General features: G+C 44.1%; 1 protein-coding gene across 3 annotated transcripts; it reads left to right on the forward strand.

Annotated features, from left to right (window-relative positions):
• The first annotated feature begins 213 nt into the window (after positions 1 to 213).
• LOC117046731 (core histone macro-H2A.2) lies at positions 214 to 19,831 on the forward strand. Of its 3 annotated transcripts, none has more exons than XM_033149069.1 (9): positions 214 to 302; positions 4,963 to 5,187; positions 5,948 to 6,054; positions 9,357 to 9,554; positions 10,483 to 10,593; positions 15,508 to 15,607; positions 16,380 to 16,469; positions 17,041 to 17,215; positions 19,105 to 19,831. In XM_033149069.1, the coding sequence occupies exons 2-9, from the start codon at positions 5,016 to 5,018 to the stop codon at positions 19,268 to 19,270; spliced, it is 1,119 nt and encodes a 372-aa protein (XP_033004960.1). In that variant the 5' UTR covers positions 214 to 302; positions 4,963 to 5,015; the 3' UTR covers positions 19,271 to 19,831. The 3 variants fall into 3 exon arrangements, with proteins under 3 accessions (XP_033004960.1, XP_033004958.1, XP_033004959.1); XM_033149067.1 differs by lacking the exon at positions 214 to 302 and adding an exon at positions 518 to 659; XM_033149068.1 differs by lacking the exon at positions 214 to 302 and adding an exon at positions 518 to 655.
• The last annotated feature ends 717 nt before the right edge of the window (positions 19,832 to 20,548 follow it).

The raw sequence follows: 20,548 nt of genomic DNA on the forward strand, positions 1-20,548 counted from the left end.
GGACATCGAGCAACACAAGACTCCTAAATACTGTAATGCTTCCTTGGATCTAAAGTGCGCTCTGCAACATCCTCGCCAAACAGCGATCTCAGGCAGCTTGCGAAAGCGTACAGCGGTGTTGTAACACCGGGTCCAAAGAAGCACCACTGCACAGTATTTTCCCAAAGAGCCCCGCCCCTTTCTGTTTGGGCAGGTATTCCTTGGCAGAGGGCTTTCTTTTAGGTTAAAGTCACCCCTGCGAAGCAAGAATTAGAAGAAATCGCGAAGCATTCGGGAGCGGCAGGCGCTGGGAACCTTCAGAGGTAGGAACAGGGTTAGTGGGTTATTTCGAGAGGGTGTCCCGATGGCTCCAAAACTGACCCGCAGCCGATCCAAAGAGCAAGGCTAAAAAGCCCCCTTGGCGGCTCTTCCCTGAGGCACCAGGAGAGCGCCGTCGACGCCAGGGCTGGCGGCGGGGGCGCTCGGAGGACCGCGCTGCCGTGGCTCCTCCTAGAGGTGGTATGTGGAGAAGGACCCCCCCCCCCCTTCTCCCTTCCCTACCACCGGCCTCCAGAGCTGCCGCCATTGAAACCATACAATAAAAGCGACGGAAGGGAAAGGAGGAAGCGCGACGCGGGCATTGCGGCGGCGCCGGAGCGGAGGCGGCAGCAGGCGGGCAGGTGACCGGGAAGGCTCGGGGCGGGGGGAAAAGGCTGCTCGGTTAATGCACCCCCGGAGGACAAGCCGTTGGGGCCCGTAGGGGAGGGCGGGGAAGGAGGAGGCCTGTCGCCGTCACTGGCCGCCCCCGCCCCTCACCCAAAGCGGCGCCGCGGGAGGGGAAGCGGCCCCCGAAAGCAGCCGCAGCCTCCCGCCCCCCCCCCCATTCCCACGCATGAAGGCAATGCGGGGAGAGGCACGCCATCCCCAGTAGGGACGGGAGGGAGCAAAGCGAGGGGAAGAGAGAAAAGGCGGCAGACCGAGCCGTTGAAACAGAAAAAAGCGGGAGTGGCGGCACCTCAGCGCGCGAGATGAGAATCTCTTCCCGCTGAGGCTGCGGCGCTTTTCCCGATCCCGTTTTGTCCTCCTCAGAGGTCAAGAAAATGCCGCCAAGTGTTGTGGAGGGGGGGCCGCCGCCCTCTGCGCAGTTTCTTTCTAACCCCCCCCCCCCAATTCTCGGGGGTCGCGATTCCCTCTCTCCCTCCCCACCGCACGGCTCTCCCAAGGGGGAGTGAGGTGAGAAGAGGTCACTTCCCCGGCGCTTCCCTTTCCGGGGCGCCCTATCAGCGAGAGCCGGTTAACGGGATCTCAACCACTCCTCCCCCCCTCATCTCGGGCCACAAGCAGAACGAGGAGAAAGGCGGGAATTTGACGAGAGAGCCCGAAGGTAGACGCCTCCCCCACCCGCCCCGCCAGAGGCTAGGAGGACGGGAATTGCGCGGGAAAGGGAACGGCGTTGGTTTCCCACAGTTCCCTGCGCCTTACTGGCGGCTCGCGCACCAGCGCACTCTCTCCATCCTGCCTCTTTAAACGCTGGCCCCCTCACACCCACCCACACACCCCCTTTAAGAAAAAACTGCCAGCCGCGTCTTTCAACCGTCCGACCTATGAGCGCGTGCCTTAAAGAACGTTAGGCGGGGCGGGTCCTTCAGTGCGCGCGCGCCCCGCCCCCCGACTCCGTATTAGCAACATCTTCCACGCTCTCGCTCGCTACATAAATAAGTTTTAATGCTTTGGCGGTTTGAATTTGAAAGAAACAGAAAGGTTCCTGCTTGAATTTAAAGGCCAGCCCCTTTAAAGAGTGGGGCGTTCTTATATGAGGACGAGCAATGTCACACCTCCCTCTTCTGAGAGGGAATGTTATGGATGGAGGAAACGGCCGCAGAGCATGCGCAGTGCGTGTCTCTATTATGTATGAAGCTGTTTGTGTGAATTGCGAGGTCTTGAGGTTTCTTGTTTTGTTTTTCCAAATGCTTGTCTACCTCTTTTTACATTTTCTCTTATTGTCCCACGCAGCCCCTCAATCCATCACTACTGCCATAATAAAAACCCTGCCTGTTGACAGGGATGAAAATGTTTTAGATAAATAATATCTATATTTTCTGCATCGTGCCAGAAGATTCAGTGGAAATAATGAAGTTGCCACATAATTTGAGCAATCTGATCTCCCTGTCTTCCCACTGAATTGGTAGTCTGATGATTCCCTTCTCCCTAACATCTAGTCTAGTGTATATACTTTTCTGTATGGGGAACATTCAATCATTGATATCTCCCCCTGCAATCAGAAGTGCTGCAGCCACTTATAATGCTCTATTTCTTAACTTTTCATTCTTGTTTTTGTAATTTGTATTTATGGTTTTACATATTTAGGTAATATTTGTGTGTTTTTCTGTGCACTGCTTAGAAATATTTTATATATTAAGCAGTATAGAAATGGTCTTAAATGCATTTTCTTTTATAAGAAAAGAAAAATCAGAAGTTCCCTTTATGTGCTTAGGAAACAAGTGAGAAGGAGAAGCAGTATCGGCATGTCTGCTGGCCTTGCCCACAACCTGTACACCTTCGGTTGAAGGTTTGGTTTGCTATATATTTGGGAGCCCTAAGCTTCCAAACCTTACACTGAATGTATGAAGGCGATGGATGAGAAGTCAGTAGGCAAATTGGAGGTGGGACCAGTGGGCTCCATGCCCTCCTCTCCCCTGATTCCCTGAATGCATGGAGAGCATTTCTGAACAGGGCTCACATCACCTAGATAACACATGAATTAGGTCGCCCTATCTCAGAAATACAAGTAGACATGCAGCTTTCTACACAAATGCAAAATATTGTGTATGCTAACATCAGGAATCTATCCACAGACAACAGACAACACTTCTACCTTTTGGGGTTTTCACCTTTCCTATGTTTCTGTATCTTAAAGAACTACAAGTCTGACAGGAATTGCATTAAACAGGTGCAGTTTGCTTTATTGTTTTATCCTCATTCTGAGAATGCTGCAGCTGTTTGAATTTCAGCATATAATTTGGTATGGGCAACTCCCATTTTGTGCACGTTTGATGCACATATAACCGTGCACACACTTGCCAGGTTTGGTACCCGAAGAGGGCGGAATGAGCTTACACGCAGTCCACTGACTGTGCACAATGACCTGGGACGTAACCCCCACATAAATGGGTTGCCTCTGCCAGGGAAAAAGGTTCCCATCCTATTTCCCTTCACATAGGCACACAAAAGCTACACAACACAAACAAATAACAGTGTAATGATGCATTTAACTAAGCCTTAAGTACATGTAACTGAAATAATTCCAGTTACTTGCCCTTTTTATCACTGCTCTATTTTCCTCCCCTTCCTTTGTTGTCTCCTGTGTGCCTCTTTCACTTTGTAAAATGCCAAGCACACAATGGGCATTATGTACAGAATTGGTTGTGTGGGTGTGTGGCCTAGTTTCTGAGCAAATGCAGGCTATTTTACCAGATACATCTCAGTCAGGTACATCTCCATAGTTAGATCACAACCCTAAGATCAATTTATCTCAATGCTAGGACAAGTTTCATTTGTGTATGAGGCTTCCAGGTTAAAAGCCATAGAATAAAAATGGAAATTACTTATATATTACTTATTACCTATAAGATATGCTGTATATGCCTTTGTTGCAATATGGAATCAAAATATATATAGTGTATTCTGATGCAATGGAGGGTAAAGGTAAAAGTAAAGGGACCCCTGACCATCAGGTCCAGTTGTGTCTGACTCTGGGGTTGCGGCGCTCATCTCACTCTATAGGCCGAGGGAGCCTGCGTTTGTCCACAGACAGCTTCCGCGTCATGTGGCCAGCATGACAAAGCCGCTTCTGGCGAACCAGAGCAGTGCACAGAAACGCCGTTTACCTTCCCGCTGGAGCGGTCCCTATTTATCTACTTGCACTTTGACGTGCTTTTGAACTGCTAGGTGGGCAGGAGCTGGGACCGAGCAACGGGAGCTCACCACGTGCCAGGGATTCCAACTGCTGACCTTCTGATCAGCAAGCCCTAGACTGTGGTTTAACCCACAGCGCCACCTGGGTCCCGCAATGGAGGATACAGCTTCTGTATTTTTCATAGTTGTGTAGCAAAGACAATTTCAACAGGTACAATTATGCTCACCCCTTCATGACAAAGTTGTGCCTTTCAGAAATTTTCAATTTACACAATTTAAAAAAGTATAGAAGCCTAATTTTAGTTTGTATTGGAACAGCCTAGGATAATATGAGAGGCTATTACATGAACAGGTTTGGTTGTAGTAGGAGAAATTGAATCAGAAATGTGGGACATATATCCAGTGTTGCAGTGCAGAGTGCTCTTGCTCACTGTTCCAGTCAGTACCCTTTCTCCAGGATACTCCATTCCGTTTCCCCTCCCACATAATTCTCCAGATCCCCCAGGCAAATCAGTGTTTCGTGGTCACAGTCTTCACCCTGTTATTGACGTGTGTCTCACACACACAGGTTTTTTTCTCTCTCAATTTATTTTTGTACTATACTTCTGCAACATGGGGCTCCTTCACACCTGTTCATAACATATGTGTGTGCGATAAAAGTCTTGCTGCCTAACCACTGACACCCATATGAACATCAGACGAAGAAACTGGCTATGAAAACTTTGTTTTAGAAGTATCATGGGTGTTGGCAGCTGTGCCATGTTAGTTGTTCACATTGTGGACTAGTTGGTACAATATTGAAAGTATTGTTTCCATACCAGTTACATTACTATAGGTCATTTATGTTTTGCAGTTTGTTAAGGGTTGCTGGGAATTCTAATTCTGTTGGGGGCAAACTACAAGGCCCAGAATTCTTTGCAGGGGAATGTGTTCTGAACGTATAGCGTAGCTAGGTATATAGTGTGTACACAGCCTTAAATCTTGCTCCCCAACATTAAAAAAATCCAACTCCTATTATATCACACCCAATATCAATCCTTGTTTCATCCTTTGTATGTTTTTTATTAGGACAGGCAAATAAGAATAATCTGCCAGAAGACTGAAAAACACAGAGCGACAACATGTCGGCCCGAGGTGGAAAGAAAAAAATGACCAAAATGTCTCGCTCCAGCAGAGCAGGCGTTATTTTTCCAGTGGGCAGAATGATGCGATACTTAAAGAAAGGAACATACAAATTCCGGATAGGAGTGGGAGCTCCTGTCTACATGGCAGCTGTCATAGAATATCTAGCAGGTAAGAACATGTTTTAATTAAATTAATGAAATGGCAAGGCCAAGTGCTTGCACAACACTTCTGGAAATGAGACTGTATAATGGTAAAGAAATCATTTGCCTGTTTGATGTTGTTGAGTTCAAGCTTTTAACAGAGCAGTGGGAATAGTGGACATCCGATCATGCATGCTTTATCCCAAGTGGGAAAGCTTTTCTTTTTTGTAAGAATCTTGAGGCACTATATAATTGAAAAGCAGGATATAAATAGAAATTGTCAAATAATAGTGCAATCCTAATCCCTCGATTAGGGCTGGAGGGGTCAGGATGGCACACTGTTTGCCTCTTTGCCAGCAGAGAGAAGTACTGCCAGTGGTGAGGGTTCCATTGTGCTGGAAGGCCCAGATGGGCAGAAAGCTCTTGCCAGTTCTCCTGCTAGTGGGCGCAGGAAGAAAGCTCTGAAATTGTGCCTTTAGGAGCAGGGTGCTAGCAGCTAGCAGCCTGGAACTGGTATAGTGAAAAGAAAGATTGGAAGCTACACCCCTGCACTGCAAGCTGGCAACGCTCGGAATGTGTAAATTCAGTAAATCATTAAAAGCAAAGGTATTGGAATACACACATCCCAGGGTTTTTTCCATTTCAAGGAAGGACCCAGAATTTACAGGTCCAGGAAATGAAACGATGTGAGGTGGTTCACAGATGGCCCAAATGTGTAAATTATTTATATAGTGAGTCCCAGGAGCATACCTATCTTGTTACTGACATGTATCCCATTGTATTTGTAGCAGAAATATTGGAATTGGCTGGTAATGCTGCAAGGGACAACAAAAAAGGAAGAATTGCTCCAAGACACATCCTTTTGGCAGTTGCTAATGATGAGGAGCTGAATCAGGTATGCTTTACAAACAATTTACAGAAGATAATTGCATTGGATAACTGTTAATTACTGTTGTAGTGCTGTAGTTCAACACTACTAGAAAAAAAATGTTGAAAAACCAAGATCTTATTGTTTCTTACAGTTTTTTTCTGAATTTGCCAAACAAGGTGTTGCATGGCTTGCAGGTATTCTTCCTGAATGTGTTTGCTGTTTTTTGTTTAAAGGTTTCAATTGGGGAGAGAGAAAGTGAAAAAAAAATTAACATTGTCAGGGAACTGTCCCGGTGCAGCGCAAGGTGGTGGAAGGGCTCTTGGGATGCTACAGAGAGCCCCGGCCCCACTTGACCAGTAGCACCTCCTCTGGCAGCAGAGGAAGCAGCAAGGCTTCCAGCGGGGAGGGGCAGGCATTTCAGGGTATGGAGGGAAGAGGCTCTGAGGATGCTGGAGAAACCCTGCACTCCCCTCGTTCAAGGGGCGATGAAGGAGACACGCAGCTTCCAGCACCCCAAAGAAATCAAGGGGTGAAATGAAAGGATGGGAGGTGGAAGTATACCAAAGCTTTTTTGTTGGGGTCAGAACTGGAAGGGGCCATTCCCGGATTCTGACAACGCTTGATACAGACATGAACTTATTAGCTCTGCACTGTACATAGTTTCCACAATAAAACTCTTAAAGGAAACTTGGAGTTTTGCCTGCTTACTCATGAGCAACTAATCAAGGACCTTACAAACATTAAGCATGGAAGTGTTTGGAGTCAATTTAAAGCATTCTTATCAACCTGCTCTACAATAAACATGGGGCAGCTCTACAGTCATGTGCTTCTGATTTGAATAGTACATTTTTATTAACCAGTTTTCAATAGTTAGACATGCTGCCCCAGGACAGAAATGTTTAAGAAAGGGTATACTAACAGCTATACTGTTATAATGCCACAAAATACAATCACCTAAACTTCAATCCCATACCTACATACCTGGGAGTAAACTCCATTGAACCTGGTCCAAGTTTAACTGCTGGAGGTTTGTGCTGTTGCTTTCCAATTGTCCTGTTTCAACCATGACTGCCATGGTTTTACACCACTCTGAAATCTATACAGAGCAGAGTGAAAATATTTCAATGAATCAGATTGATTTAGAGGCTGGGGGGCATTCCTCCCTCTTCTCTCCCCTCCTTTTTGCATGATGAAAACAGCAGCTGAAGCTCAAGACAGGTGTCACAAAGAGTAGCCTATCAGATTGAGATGTACTACTTTATATCTTTGACATCCATAAACTATGGTACCACCAAAATTATGATGTACCCAGTAGAACAGGCTTCCTCTAACTCGGCCTTCCAGATGTTTTGAGACTACAATTCCCATCATCCCTGACCACTGGTCCTGCTAGCTAGGGATCATGGGAGTTGTAGGCCAAAAGCATCTGGAGAGCCAGGTTTGAGGAAGTCTGCAATAGAACATACCTTTATAAGGTATTACCTTTATAACGTGTCCAGAAGAGGGCAACCAAAATGGTCAAAGGCCTGGAAACAATGCCTTATGAGGAACGGCTTAGGGAGCTGGGTATGTTTAGCCTGGAGAAGAGAAGGTTAAGGGGTGATATGATAGCCATGTTCAAATATATAAAAGGATGTCATATAGAGGAGGGAGAAAGGTTGTTTTCTGCTGCTCCAGAGAAGCGGACACGGAGCAATGGATTCAAACTACAAGAAAGAAAATTCCACCTAAACATTAGGAAGAACTTCCTGGCAGTGAGAGCTGTTCGGCAGTGGAATTTGCTACCAAGGAGTGTGGTGGAGTCTCCTTCTTTGGAAGTCTTTAAGCAGAGGCATGACAGCCATCTGTCAGGAATGCTTTGATGGTGTTTCCTACTTGGCAGGGGGTTGGACTTGATGGCCCTTGTGGTCTCTTCCAACTCTATGATTCTATGATTAAGGCCCAATCAAAACGTAACAGTGAATAAACTTCTCCATAACTCCTCAGTAGGCTGGATATACTATACTACACTGAAATGTTTAAATATTTTATTGTTCTTGAATGTTTCTGCCACACTTGTCATGATGTCCTGCCACACACTTTGATAACCACTGTGGTAGATTGTTAAAAGGGATGGGAGAGTGTGAGAGAGAAAGTTAAGGAATTAGGTGGAATGAGAGGAGTGGGAGGAGACAATGGGCATGGGCATTGCAGAAAGGATTGATGATGGTTCAGTGTTTATGCATGTGTTCAGAGGCAGCCTACTCCTGAGTGTTACGTTTGTGGGAGGACAAAAGTGCAGTAGTTAAGTGATGAGGGGCTCATACTGTTCACGATCTCAGAGGTGCCTTTATTCCCAGAACACTGGCCTAGCATTGAAAGTAGACTTCTGAGCTGCCTTAGTGAGGTCTTGGCATAATTTACATTGGAGGAAATTGGGGAGAATAGGAAGGGAAGCAGGGGTTGGTTTTGCCAGATTAGGAAAGGAACATGAGAAGTGGGATGAACTGGTACACTCTCTGGGTAAAGTTTGCAGCAATGGAGAGGGACATTTAACTACTGTATTATAGAGAGAAGTGCTAGTACAGTAGTTTAATCTCTGTGGGAACTACGCCACCACACTGCAAACGCTACATTTTTAACTGGGGGCAGGGAGGCTACAATTGTTTAATGTTTTATTTTTCTAGAATTCTTACTATAAATTCATTCACCTATCTTGGGCTGGGCATTTACTGCTGTGCCTCTGTGTTCCTCGACTGTTAAAGTGGACCAGTGTTCTGTGTTTTAAATGCAATATAGTAGTGTTGTTTTTACTTGCTGGATAGCTTGTGGGTTGCCTCACTAGTTTTGTCAACTTAAGCCTTCTGTTTAGCTCCCAATTTCTACTTTTGGCAGATTGAGTGAATTGTGTTGGCCCCAGTGTTATGTAGCCAGGCATGCTGCTGAGGTGCCAGACTCCACTCCAGAAATACTTTGACACACACAAAAGAGTGGCTCAGTTTTCACCCATGAAATATTGGAGAATGTGATAACAGCATAAACGAGTATATTGGCAGCAAAGCTCATGGGCCTTCAGTATCAGCAATCTGATCTATAAATTGTTTCTTCCTTTTTGTATTAAATGTAGGAAGTATAACTGAATTTATTATTTATTATTTTTATTTTGCTTATTTAATCACATTTTTATTTTTTAAGCATGAAAGCAAAGCTGCATATTTGGAGTTTTTCCATTTTGTACAGTGAATTATTTGTAAAAACAACAAGCAAATCTGTCAAAGTGAATGAGTACCCTCAAGAGATCTTGTATTCAGGTATGTCCTGTCTCTGTACACTGCTTCTTTCTACAGTTGCTAAAAGGAGTGACCATTGCAAGCGGAGGTGTCCTGCCCAGAATTCATCCAGAGCTTCTTGCCAAAAAACGAGGCACCAAAAGCAAATCTGATACTATCCTTTCACCTTCTCCAGAGAAGAGAGGGAGGAAATATTTGGGGACCAAGAAGACTGGAAAGAAAGCAAAGGCTGCAAAAGCCCGGACACCCAAAAAGGTAAGCGAAACTTGGACCAAGCAGCTCTATTTGGAAAACAGGATAATGCCTTTTTTGTGCTCAGGTTCATTTCAGAGTTTGCTCATTATTAATAGCCCCAATATATACTGTGCAAGAGCAAACTAGAACTTCTTGTAAGATAATCTGTTTCTCTGTAAGTTATTTGAAAGGAGTAACTCAAGTTTTTCAAGAGTTTGGCTGCCATATAGGGTTGTAATTTATAAGGGGGGGACCCTTACATATAATGCAATATTTAACAATTAATAGTATAAAGAGGGAATAGACATCACCATTTTGGGGGGGGGGGGTTAATTTGGAAATTAGTCTCATTGGATTACATCCAAAGGTTCCCTTCCTCCAAAGGAAGCGCCTTCCATCTGAGAAAGTGAACCTTTGCGTGACTTCAACAGAGTTTATTTCCAAGTAGTTATGCTTAGGACCACAGTCTCAAAGTTTTTGGTTTTTAACCTAGATTTAAAGAGCTGATTTGTTTTCTCCACTTCCAACATATGCCAGGAGATAGAAAACCTATAGATGAGTCACACATGGATATGTTAACAGTTCATGCTTTCAAAATCTGTATCAGAGCTGCAAATGGACACCTGACCTGACCAGGATAGCACATATTAAAGTAAACCCAACTCTGCATGTCAAAATATATTGATCTTCACATTGTCCATTTGAGAGCCAAGTCACACCTTTGCCTATAAGGTGTTAAGATCCTTACACAGTGGCTTTTCTGTTTTGTTCTTATGCAGTAAGATGCTTATGTGAACTAGCCCCTCGTGTGGAAAACAAAAAAGTTACCACATCAGAGGAAACTCTAGCTGTGAATATTTTTTTTTGGGGGGGGGTTCTCTGACAGTACATTTCCCCACCTACTCTGTTAGGTTTTTTTTCCTTAATGTTTCTTTCCCCCCCCCAATAGAACAAACAGAAGGAGAATGAAAAAGAAGGAGCATCAAATTCAGCAGCTGATGATGGACCTGGTGATGGGTTCACTATACTCTCCTCCAGGAGTCTTCTTCCAGGACAGAAGGTACCAAGTTAGAGAACAGTACAATAAAATTATGTCCACGCTATCCACATCAAAATTTGCTCAATTGACTCCCACTTTGCATATATTTTAGTCAGGGTTTCCTCAAGATCCAGGAAGTATTTTTTATAAAGCAATTCCTTGTTTTAAGGGAAAAAAATCATGATGAAGTAGCCACTCTGCAGATCTTCACTCTAGGATAGCCTTTCTCAACCTTGGGTCTACAGATGTTTTTGGCCTACAACTCCCATCATCCCTAGGTAGCAGGACCAGTGGTCAGGGATGATGGGAGTTGTAGGCCAAAAACATCTGTGGACCTAAAGTTGAGAAAGGGTCTAAGAGCTACATGTTTAAGCTTTCTCCTGTTTAAAACAGGCCATGCCCCTGCTATTCAATCATGATTCTTACTGAGGTCTCACTCCTCTTCATTCACAGCAATGAATATTCTCTCTCTCTCTCTCTCTCTCTCTCTCTCACACACACACACACACACGGAGAGAGAGAGAGAGAGAGAGAGAGAGAGAAACTCTTGTGAGAAAGTGTTGCATGAAATAGGTATGGGTTATTTATAAGGCACAAATTCCAGGGGTCTGGGACTGCATTAGTTTTGACTGCAATAATCTTGAAATCTCTGAACACTGCTGCTACTTCAGTCACTGTGGTACAGTACCTCTCCCCATATAAACCAACCCGGACTCTGTGATCACTATCTGAGGCCCTTCTTTGTGTGCCTCATCAAGAGGGCTGGAGGGCAACAACACAAGAATAGGCCTTTTCTGCAGTGGCTCCCCGTTTGTGAAATGCTCTTCCCAGCAAGGTTTGCTACATGCCCTCATTATACATCCTTACATGCCAGGCGAAAATGTTCCTCTTTGACCAGGCTAATTAATATTCTGTGGCCTTTTAACCATGTTTGTGGGAATGGGGCGGCGGGGGGCGGGGCGGGTGTTTTGCTTTTGTTCTCACTATTTATTTGTTCTTCTCTGTGATCCACCCTGAGAACTTCCGACGAAGGGCAGTATATAAATTTAATGATAATAATAATAGGAAGATGCAGCTTTAGTAAAACTGAAATCCAAAAATGTTAAGTATTGCGTATGCAAACTGAAAAAAATGAACCTATTAGAGGGGAAATTATGTGCCTTTAGTCCAGTATATTTCAGGTGAATCTGTAACTATAGATAAATATGCATATAGTAAACACAAATCAAGTGCCCTGATCAGCTGGGGGGGGGGCGGGAAGCAGGGTTCTTTGCATGTTTCCATAGGTGAATGAGTACAGTGGTGCCTCGCAAGACGAAATTAATTAGTTCTTCGAGTGCTGTCGTATAGCGAAAATTTCATCTTGCGAAGCACCAACGGGGGAAGAGCGGTTTGACGGGGGGGAAGAGCGGAAATTTTTCGTCTTGCGAGGCAAGCCCATAGGAAAATTCGTCTTGCGCGACAGCCTTTCGCTAGCGAATGCCTTTCGTCTAGCGAGTTTTTCGTCTAGCAAGGCATTCGTCTAGCGAGGTACCACTGTAATTGCTTGCATAATTCCTCCCTAAATCCACATGCTTGGGCTGCAGTCAGAAAACTGGCAGTTATTCTAACCTTTTGTTGGTTAGGGAACTGGATTACCTCCTTTCCCTGAATGGGTGATCAGCATTATCACCAGTTATCTGATACAGGCTATGCACACAGAAGCCCAATTACTGCTGTGCACGTGTGCAGCTGGATTTGGGCCAGATTAATGCATTACTTGATTATAAAGATAGGCATTTAAAAGATAGCAGGGGTTTCTAAGGAAAAGAGCATGTGGTCATCCTGTATTTAAAGGCTCTGTTTGAAGTCTGAAAAGTGAGCTGCTGGTAGCCCTAGTTTGAAAGTGAGAGCCTAGCAATTTGATAGCAGCTTGGTAGCAATAAGAAAAGGAAGTACAATCTGCTTTCTGTTTTAGTAGTTTAGTATTCAGACAATTTCACAGCATCAGTAAATAAATGTAAAGTGCATAGCAGCAAACACACACACACACACACACACACACATGGGATGTGAACAAGCTAAGATAGGAAACAGGCTACATAGGAAATATATTAAAGTTATGGTTAGCTGAAAGCATAAATTTGGTTTGCAGCGTAAAGGCAAATTCTTTGCTGGGAATGTTAGGAAAGGACCTGAAAATAGAGCTTGTCAGTATCCTGATGCCAGGGGCGTAGCTAGGTAAATTGGTACCCGGGGGCAAAAAAATTTTTGACACCCCCCCCCCGCATCTCCATATGTAGCTAAACGTAATGTGCAGAATCAAACCATAGTTTGCTTTTGACCATTTACTGAACTGGATTGGGCTAGTACGTTGGCAACCTGAAATGCTCACATCCATTTCAGTAAGTCGGAAACACACCTTACTGTGTGGATTTCTGGCTGTTAGAAAAGGCAATGCAGCACATTTCCCTTCAGAATAGCCTATTCAGCTATTTTCCTTTCTACTTAAAAAAAAACAAAAAACTGTAATCTTTTGTAAGCAAACTATAACTTGAAACTTAGCCATAGGTTGTCTGCATTGCCCTGCAGAAGGTTTTGTCAATCCCTCTCCCTCCCCGCTCCACAGCCAGCGTTTGCTACAACCTGAGCCTTCTGGCTCCTTTGCTTGATGATCCGTGTTGTTGCTTGTGTCTTTTGCCGGGGCTGCTGAAACGGGTGGGGAGGGGAGAGAGAAAGACGCTGCACAACTGGGGGGGGCGGAGTTGATCTTCCGGAACTAGTAACTGTCACTCATGCATACCCTAAATTTTGGGAGGGGGGCGAAAGATTAAGGCAGCACTTTTCCTCCTGGTTTAATTGATAGCTATAAGATTAATAAGGCAAACCGCAGGAGGAGGCAAGCTGAACGTGATGAAAAAAGAAAGTATCGTGGAAGGAGACTTGCTGCAGAGCCGGTTTGAGACCTCTAATTCAGGAAAGAAAGGATCTCTAATTCAGGAAAGAAAGGATCTCTCCCCCCCACCCCCCAGCACGCGTTACCCCGGCTTTGCTCCAAACAAATCCACCCCCTCCCCCCAAAAGTTGTCGTTTTACAAGCACCTGAAATCAGGTTTTGTTTTCTTTTTTTTAAGAGAAACCTCTTAAATCGCCAGGGGTTTTTTTCTTTGTGGGGTGGGGGGGGGGGTTGAGAGGCAGTTGTGGGAAGGAGTTTGCAAAAGAGAAAAGTGGGAAAGTTGCCATTTGGGGATCTAGAGGGAACAGAAGCATGTAAAAGTAAAGACAGCAGCTTTGGGAGGAGAAACCTTCGAAATCTTTTTTTTAAAAAAGGTTTGTGTGTGTTTCCTTTAAAGAAAGCCGGACGGGGTGGGGGGGGGAGGGAGGCAACAGAAGAACCTCCATTCAGAGAGAAAAGGCAGGAAAGAAGTTGGATCTCTCTCGCAATGCTGCACAGAATGTTACCGAACAAAAGATCCTCTTCCCTGACTCCCTCACCTCTCGCTCGCTTTTGCATAGCTGAGTGCCTGGAAGGCATTTCTCATGCTTTTTTTGTCCCTCTTCTCTCCCCCCCAAAGTTGAACACTCTTTGCAAACACCGATCGGATACTCTCCATGCACACGAAAACACACACACACACACACACACAAACCACCCGGTTCTCCACGAGGGCGCACCATTCTCTGTTTCTCTGTTGAGAAAACAGACGGCAGTTTTACAAAAGAAAAAACCAAACCCCCGAGCAAAAAGAAAGAGAGGTTGGGGGGGGTGAGGACATATGCACCCCAGCAACTTCCCAGTTACTTTTCCTGGTCGGTTTCATTTTCTTCCTCGCAGCGTGGGCAGCCTCGGAAAAAGAAAAAATACAAAAGAAAGCTGCAGGCGCGCGGGACGAGGGGCGGGGCCAGCGACGAGGCATCACAGGCCAGCCACCCACTAGCGTGGCGTCGCGCTAGCCCGCCCCTCGCCTCCTCTCAGGGCCACCCCCCCCCCAAGCCCAGCAGCCTCGGAAGAAAAAGAAAAATACAAAAGAATACTGTAGGCGCGGGCTGGCTCTGGCTGCGTTGCTGATCGCGGGGGTGGGGCCAGCTCCGAGAGTGTCAACCCCCCTCCCAGGGGAAAGCTAGCTGAGCCGGCTGAGAGGCTGAGAGAGCAGCGGCCGCCTGGCGATATAAAGCTAGCCACCGGTCGCACATTGGGCTCACGGATCGCGGCGAGGGTGGGGCTGGCCGCCCGCTTCACCCTCCCCAGGGGTTGAACTGGGGGCGTCCCGCCCCCATCGCCCCCCCCATAGCGACGCCCCTGCCTGATGCCTTTATATAAATCTATGATGAGGTCAAGAGGGATGCGGGTGGCGCTGTGGTCTAAACCAGAGAGCCTAGGGCTTGATGATCAGAAGGTCAGCGGTTCAAATTCCCGCAATGGCGTGAGCTCCCGTTGCTCGGTCCCTGCTCCTGCCCACCTAGCAGTTCGAAAGCACATCAAAGTGCAAGTAGATAAATAGGTACCGCTCCTGCAGGAAGGTAAACGGCATTTCCGTGCGCTGCTCTGGTTCGCCAGAAGCGGCTTTGTCATGCTGGCCACATGACCCGGAAGCTGTCTGTGGACAAATGCCAGCTCCTCGGCCAGTAAAGCAAGATGAGCGCCGCAACCCCAGAGTCGTCCGCGACTGGACCTAATGGTCAAGGGTCCCTTTACCTTTATGATGTGGTCACTTTTTGAATCCTATGTTTGGTTCTGGTTTCCTCATCTCAAAAAAGTATCTCTGGATACAATGTGCTGGGGTCATAGAGTAGGAGACGGCTTTTGATTTCATGCAATTCGATTGCAGGTTTCTTGATGACAGCTATTTGGAATGTTTGAAACAAGATTCTGTACTGTATAGTCCTTTAGTCCAATCCATCCAGTTTCTTTATATTCTTGTGAATTCTTTCTCCCATTTCATTGGCATCTTGCAGCTGTCTCTGACGCAGAGTGACATCAGCCATATTGGTTCTATGAAAGTAGAAGGCATTGTGCACCCAACTACTAGTGAAATAGACCTCAAAGAAGAAGTAGGTAAGTCTCTAAGATATTTTTTTTAGGAGATGGGGATATTTGAACCTTTGAATTGTAATTGTAATCATTTTCCAGGACTGTTGAAGTCTGACCTTAATATCAGAACTCAAAACTAATATCTGCTTTGAGCTACAACTTCCATCTGCCCCAGCCAGTGTGGCTGAGCTGACTGGCACTCAAAGCAGTTGTAGTCCAAACCCTCTGGAGGTCTCTAGGTTGGTAAAGTCTGAGTTATGTGTAACAAAAGTCCTTATTCGTATAGCAGTTTCCATCTTTGTAGCAATTGTTTTATTTTTAACAGTGATATAATTCAAATGTCTTGTTTCAAGATTTCAAATGCCTATATATCTCATAACACATTAAGTTGGTGCAATGCTACTTATGCTTTTTAATTACACCATCCTAAAGTTGGCTGCATTTGCTATGTGCTTAGGTTTCTGCTAGTGTTTTAAGAGTTTTGTTAGTTTATTGTCTTTTAGACACCTCATAAAATGAATTATCTTGGTGTCTTACAAATAGAAAAAATAAAAACCATAGTGCAATAAAACTATAATAAACTTGAGACAGCCAGCACAATATTTATCTACATTTTAAATGGAAAGTTGAGGCACTGGGAGGAGGGGAAATCATTTTATTTGGATTGGTAAATGAATCTTTGACCGTAGGGCTGTTGGCTCAAAACTGATAGCTGACTTACTTCAGATTCTATATTTTTATGTGAAAACTCCACCAGTATTTTAATAGAAATGTGTCTTGTTTTTTTGTCCCCCAGGCAAGGCACTGGAAAAGTCTGGAGGTAAAGAGTTCTTAGAAACCATAAAGGAACTCCGTAAAACACAAGGACCTCTGGAAGTCACAGAAGGTAACCTCTTTTGTTTATTGCAGAATTTTTAAATTAATCATTTAGTATTTTCTCCTTACAAATATTCAGTGTTTTTTCTTGCTGTTGTTTGTCTTTGTATTGCAACAGAATAAAGACTACCTTATATTTTTATAAGGAATGTTATGTTGGTTTGGAAGTATGAATGAATTGGCTTAACAGTTTCATTTGCCACACTCACTGTAGCAAGTGTGGAGCTGTCCTCTGCGGAGTGCGATAGATGTTAAGCCTTTAATCTAATTCTGAAGCTGCAGAGCTTAGTGGTTTCACAGTGATTTTTGTACCCTCCAGAGTCAGGAGGGGGCTGTGGGTTACACCACATGGCAACCCTCCCCTCACTGGGTGGAGGATGGCAAAGGCACCTTCAAGCAGTGGTATGCAAGCAAGCTTGCCCCCATCCCACTGGTTCTTCCTGAGGAAAAGGCAGACAGAGGGATGGGGGCTGGCAACTACAATATTTTGCTTCCGTAGCCAAAAAATTTAGACCTGATTAAACTGACAGGGTGTTTTTTAAAGCCTAACATACTTGCTTTTTTCTCCTTTTTTTCCTCAGCTGCTCTCAGCCAGTCTACTGGTCTAGCAGCAAAGTTTGTCATTCACTGTCACATCCCACAATGGGGTTCAGACAAATGTGAAGAGCAACTGGAGGAGACTGTAAAGAACTGTTTAACTGCTGCTGAAGACAAGAAGCTGAAGTCTGTGGCTTTCCCACCTTTCCCCAGTGGCAGGTATGTGGTTTTCTCTATAAAGCCCCACCACTTAGTTATGAATGTTTCAACATCTTGTCAAATTTGTAACAAAACAAATTTATAAGTGTGATATGAAGGCTTGCCATATTTTTTTTCCCCTGCCAGTGGTCCTACACCTTTAATGACTGCATAATGTTCAACTTTTCGTCATTGCATCTCTGTGTCAAGGAAAGCATCGCTTTCTCAACTTCTAGTATTTCATGAAACTACTAAAGAGCTTTGCTAGAAAAGAGTTGGCTGCCCTAATGATTTCTGTGACTGACTTTATATTTCAATAGCTGTGGTCTTTTTCAGTGCTGTCCAAGGATTTAGGTATGCTAGGTGAAATGTTAAGATACTTCTCTCCAACAGTATCTCTGGAGCTCCTCTGCCCAGTGGCTATTCATCACTTACATTGCATGGTCTATTATCTTTTTGAATTTCACTATGACTACCATTGTGCTTCGAGAGCACTATCAGCCAGCTTCTCTTCCCATAATATTATGATTTGTCCCTTTATTTCCATGACCAAGTAAGCTCTACTATCTGTATCCTGAAACTACTGTTGTTGATTCACCTACATCTTCATCTTGATGCACTGCACTCTTTCCAAGATTCATCTCCCTATGAGCCCTTGCCTGTTATCAGTCCTCTTCTTCCCAAATGAAGATTCTCCGTCCTTTATAAATATGCTGCTATTCCTGGACAGCAGATACCCATTTTTCCATAAGTCTGTTAGGCTGGTTCATATGTACTTTTATGTTAGCTTGATCATAGTTGCTACGGACCAGATTTTCTCAATCCATTCAAATATAGTAGGAGATATGCTTTTTCTGATTTTTAGCTGCTATAATCTTAGCAATTATAAGGTTGAACATTATTTATTGATAACTAGCTGCCCAGCCACGCGTTGCTATGGGTTTTTTTGCTTTTTAAAATTCTGACCCCGAAAGTGTTATGGAAGCTCCTGTTTTCGTTCTTCCCTGTCCCTGTAGAGTAGGGGTCAGCAAGGGGCCGGTCTGGTGGTATTGATCACTTGGGACTGTGTGTTCATCATGCAAAGTTGTGGCGGCCATTTTAAGTGAGGGCACTGGCCACTTTATGGAGGCCTATTGTGGGCCTTGCTCTGGTTTTTTTTTTTTTACTGTAAAAGCGCAACCCCCCCCCACAAACACCCCCTCCTCACAATTAACTGGCCCCATGCTCTACGCCATTAAAGAGTATTCTCCCCCATCCCAGTCCCAAAATTACGCACCCCAGTGACAAAATCCTCTCAGAGCCGGTCTTACTCACTGCGACCTCTCAGGCAGCCTTCGGCTTATTTTGCTCCCGCATTTTTTTCCTCCCCACTCTCTTCCGCAACTGCCCTGCCTCCTGCTCTGTCTTTTTTCCACATTTTCCACTAAGCAGTTTGTGTCAGAAAGTCCTTGGGTGCTTACAGATGGCAGTTATAAAATGGTGGACAGGGTTTTCTTTTTGGCGCAGGTCTGATGACGTCAACAGGCAATCCGCCTTTCTATTGAATGCTGTTGGAGTCTTCAGTTCTGTTGCTGGTGACACGTAATGTGTGCGCCAATTTTTTTGCCTTTATTCTATATTTTAGGCATGACAGGTGTGGTTTTTAAAAATTTTTATTATGCTAGATCCTTCCTCGATGCTCATGTTACGCTTTGTCCTAATTTGATGCTGTTTGGTGCAGCGGTTACGGAGCAAGGTGGTGTCGCGTGCGCACGCAATGGGAACATTTATATATATATATATATAGAAGATTTTCTGGAATAACATTTTAGATAATGAGTTGAGCATTTATAAAGTACATTTAGCTCATAATTTGGGCTAATGCTCTTACGTTCAAGCTTTAATGTTGATCTCTTTTCCCCTGTATCTAGAAATTGCTTTCCAAAACAGACTGCAGCCCAGCTGACACTCAAAGCCATTTCTTCCCATTTTGATGACTCCAGCCCTTCTTCCTTGAAGAACATTTACTTCGTGCTTTTTGACAGTGAGAGCATTGGCATCTACGTGCAAGAGATGGCAAAGCTAGATGCAAAGTAGCAACAGAAGCCAAATGAAAATTTATTTTTCAACATGAATATGAGTAGGAATGAATTAGAAGTGGGTTTTATTTTTAAAATATTGTGAGGACGGAGTATGTGAGTAGCTTTGAAGTTTTGTGATGGGTGGAGGGCTTTTGTTAATTGGAGGGAAGGGGAATTTGTTTGGGAGAATTTGATCGGCAATTATACCATGCTTTAGGCACCCTCTACCATTTTGTATCATCCCTAAGAAATTACATTGCCAGCTCTCTTTACCTTTTAATGTTTCGAGTTATTTTAGTTTAGACCTTTTAAAGATTAATCTCATTTTAGAGTAGCAAGACAATTCAACACACAGTGGGTGGGAAAATGAATTGTTTGCTCTTTCTTTCCCCACTGGTAGTTAGAAAACCTTGTTATGTCTACATTCCATGTTGGAGAAAGTAATTTCAAAGAAAACTCACTTGGTGCTTTACTGTTTTACTCCAGAATGAACTGTAATTGCTGAGAATATTTCATCTTAATTTGTTTTTATATAAAAAATGTGGCATCATGCTTTTTAAAAACTTGAAACTCAAAACCTTTTCACTTAAGACTTATTCTCCAGGGAAAGCATCTTCAGTTTTATGATAGAGAAGTCTCTTGGAACAATGAGACCAGTTCCATCATAGTCTCATTCAGCACTGCCACAGGGAAAGATGTGTGGAACTGACTATATTGGAGTTTTGCACTACTAAAATACACCACAGAATCTGACAAATGGGGGGGATGCAAATGTACTAAAAAAAGCAACCATACAGTCACAAATTGTAGTTGAATTTCCCCACAAAAAACCCATCAGGTACATGTAAGTCTCCTGGATTTCAGCTGTTGAGCTTTAGGGGAGTACATAAAGTGCTCAACTTCAGTTGAATAGTGCCCAGTGTGTTATACAGTTTATTTTGAAGTAAATGTTAGTTCCAATCCTTCTCAAGACAAAAATTAGCTTCACTAAACTGTCCAATTCTGCTCTCATCCATGAACAAAGGAAGTAATATGATAAGGCGCCTTTTTGTTTGTTCTTGGAATATCATCATCATCAACAACAAACAGCTGTATTATGATGGATGAAAGTTTTGAATACAGAAAAAAATAGTGCATAATGGAATGTTATTTTACATTTACCTTTTATCTACTTTGAAATAGACGACCAGGTGTTGGTGGCAAGCAAAAATAGGTATGTTGCTGTCATCAAAATGATTCTGCACCCAGGTTTGTTTGTAAAGGTTTTAATGTTCCATTCTTGACCCATGGATAG

The sequence above is a fragment of the Lacerta agilis genome, chromosome 5 (assembly GCF_009819535.1).
Source record: "Lacerta agilis isolate rLacAgi1 chromosome 5, rLacAgi1.pri, whole genome shotgun sequence".
NCBI lineage: Eukaryota > Metazoa > Chordata > Lepidosauria > Squamata > Lacertidae > Lacerta > Lacerta agilis.